Source organism: Trichoderma citrinoviride (genome assembly GCF_003025115.1).
Source record: "Trichoderma citrinoviride strain TUCIM 6016 unplaced genomic scaffold BBK36scaffold_42, whole genome shotgun sequence".
Lineage (NCBI taxonomy): Eukaryota > Fungi > Ascomycota > Sordariomycetes > Hypocreales > Hypocreaceae > Trichoderma > Trichoderma citrinoviride.
Window position 1 is genome coordinate 1 of NW_020194750.1, and position 2,807 is coordinate 2,807.

At 49.7% G+C, this 2,807-nt stretch overlaps 2 protein-coding genes across 2 annotated transcripts; one reads left to right on the plus strand and one right to left on the minus strand.

Annotated features, from left to right (window-relative positions):
- Window positions 1-853: 853 nt before the first annotated feature.
- BBK36DRAFT_1131274 (hypothetical protein) lies at window positions 854-1,255 on the minus strand (the record flags this gene model as incomplete). The annotated part of the gene is made up of 1 exon (XM_024891950.1): window positions 854-1,255. A coding segment is annotated over one exon (402 nt), but the record flags the coding sequence as incomplete, so codon positions are not given.
- Window positions 1,256-1,290: 35 nt separating this feature from the next.
- BBK36DRAFT_1131276 (hypothetical protein) lies at window positions 1,291-1,575 on the plus strand (the record flags this gene model as incomplete). The annotated part of the gene is made up of 1 exon (XM_024891951.1): window positions 1,291-1,575. A coding segment is annotated over one exon (285 nt), but the record flags the coding sequence as incomplete, so codon positions are not given.
- Window positions 1,576-2,807: the final 1,232 nt, after the last annotated feature.

Sequence of the window (2,807 nt, forward strand, 5' to 3'; positions counted from 1 at the left end):
AAAATGTCTCAGCACGGCCATGTCCGCCTTTCGAGCAGTTCGTATTACTACCTATCACGACATCATCAGCCCAAGAGCAGAAGGTGAATCGGCTTTCGCCCCTTTCTTTTGTATTGATCTTCTTGTCTCTTCTTCGATATTCCCTTCACTGCAGCTTCCAACGCCTGTGACGAGGAGTAATATCGTATTGGTAGTACGAATATTGACAAATCGTGTAGACGCCAAGAGGAGAGAGCTCTCCATCAGTTCCGCCAAAACTCCGCCCGTTTCGTGTTTGCGTACTGCGTACGGAGTAGCTCGTGCACAACGTCGGGCCGCCGCCGCCAGCGGCAGCTTGCTTAGTAGAAACTTTAGGCGCCGTCTTTCTGTGCGCCGCCTAAAATAGAAACATCACTTCAGACCCTTTTCCCCACACTGATCACCAAATCACTTTCTAACCACTACTAGAGCCTCATCCCTGGTCTCTACTCCGTATCATGAACCGATATCAGTACAAAACAGAGACAGCTACCAATGCTATTAGGTCTCTGGACGCATCATGACCATGGACGAAAAATGACGAGACAAATAACAACCGCGGAATGGCCCTTACAGGTACTCGAGACGCAAGACGCAGACGCAACTGGCTACTTGTGGGCATCGCCAGTCCACCATACTGTTCCTCATATAACGAACTGAGCGCCGTCAGTGCGGTCGCACAGCATCAGCAAATCTCGGCCGTATGTACTTTCCCGTGGAATCCCAACAGGGAGCCAGGCTAGACCTACTACCTTCAGTTTTCTTGCCTGGGAAATGCCTGCAACAAATTGCTACGCCTTTGAGCCACTAACGTTAATAATCCAGTGACTGGCCTTCAACACGTGCCCAAGCAAGTGAGAGAATACACACCAACCTCATATGCGGCTCCGATAAAGCATAACGGACTAAAAAATTCAACTGCACAGCTGATCAAGAGTACATAGGTAGTAAACAGGAAGACTGAGCACGGACGCAATGGAATGCATTGTACGAGCCACGGTCTTCCCGTTTTCTCATCAACACCAAAAGCCAAAGGGCCCTCCTCCCGTTTCCTCTCTCCGTTATAGACTGACTTGCTTCCGTATCCCATCACATACGACCATAGGTAGTGGAAAACTCGGGGTCCCGTCTGCTCCCCCATAGATAAGCCACTAACCGGCAGATTAGTAGTTGGGTGGGTGACCACCAGCGAACACCGGCTGTTGTATGTTTTTGTATCTTCTTTTTTGCCCCTTTTACAACTTCGTGATGTTGCTGTTATAATCGGAGACAGAGGCCTCACCTGTCACATACGACCATATCCATTGGAAAATACGGGATCCCGTCCGCTCTCCCAGAGTCAAGCCAATGAGAGGCAGATTAGTAGTCAGGTGGGTGACCACTGGCGAACACCGGCTGTTGTATGTTTTGTTCAGGGGTCGGAACCGGCGCGAACTCGAGGTAGCTGGCGATAAGGAATGCAGGGAAATTCTTCTTTATTTGAGGCGTTATTCTAAATTCGTAGAGGCCATTTACCGAAAAGAGTCGCGTCTTTGTCGCACCGTAACGGAGACATAAAGGCGTTCGGACCTGTGAATATGGTATCTTTCGATCAGTACCGTTAAAGGTAACAATTGGCGTAGCGACGAATCTTTGGTCTTAGGGCGCCGTAAGCCCAGATCGGTTCTGCCGTTTGTGGTTTGCCTACCTATCAGGGTTGAACCTCCTGGGTTCTCCCTTGTCTTTCTTCTGGAACGTAAGTTCCGTTAGAGGGAGTGAAGCGCTTCTCTTCTTAGTTCAGAACGCACTTTGACTTGACCCCTGCCATATAGGTGCTGTTGTGCAAACTCTCACTTCTCTCGTTCCGCTTCCTACGGGAAGAAGGAACGTTTGGACCGTACAGGGGCAAATGTACCGTTCAAGGGGGAAGGGGATTTGTTCATATAGTTCATGGTGCTCCCGCGTATAGCCGTTGTTCCGCACTGCACGGTGTTGGTACGGTAGTTCTTCAGCGTCGGCCTGCTGAGAAGTGTCGTGGTTCTCCCGTTTCCGTCTAAGTTTTGAGCCATATTTGACGAGGGTCACTTTGGGTCACTAACGCTAACGAAACGATGTTCGTCTTTCCCCACCGAGTGCCCGTTCCGAGTACGGTGGATCTGTATGGATACTTACTGTCACTCCACAGCTCTAAGTAAGACCAAGTCGCAGCAGAAGAGAGGACGGAAAATAAACCTTTCCGCTGACAAAGTAATCCCGTCAAGGATGACCCTCATACGTTGTGGAATGGAGGGTGATGTTATACCGGAACCCGTCGACGTCTACTAAGATACATTGCAGAAGACCTTTGAGGGGAATCGGAGCGGGGGGATGGTTTGTACTAGACTATAGAAAGGGGGGAGTCTTTGTGCTACATGACGCGGTTGCACATGGTGGGAAATTCTGCTGACCTCGAGTTTAATACATGTCTGACGGTAGGCCTTATGGCTTCTTCGTTGTCTCGTAGGGTCGAAGTAGAGTCTAAGGAGATATCCGAGTTGCTGGTAGGATCTCCGTAGTTCTTCAGTGCTAGGCAAGGAACGTCTACGGCCAGCTCGACCTCTCGTAGGGTCGTGACCAGGAGGACCTTTCGATGCTTGCGTGGCTTCGATTGTTGGACGATCTCTTCTGACGAGTCCATTCAGTTTGTAGTTAGATTATAGTTGCTTGTTGGACAGGGAGGTAGTCTACCGAGAGCAGGACTATCGTTTTCTTCCCTCGTTCTCTTGTGAACTGGTCCGGTGTTCTTGTTGTGCTTCGTTTTTTTTGTTTTC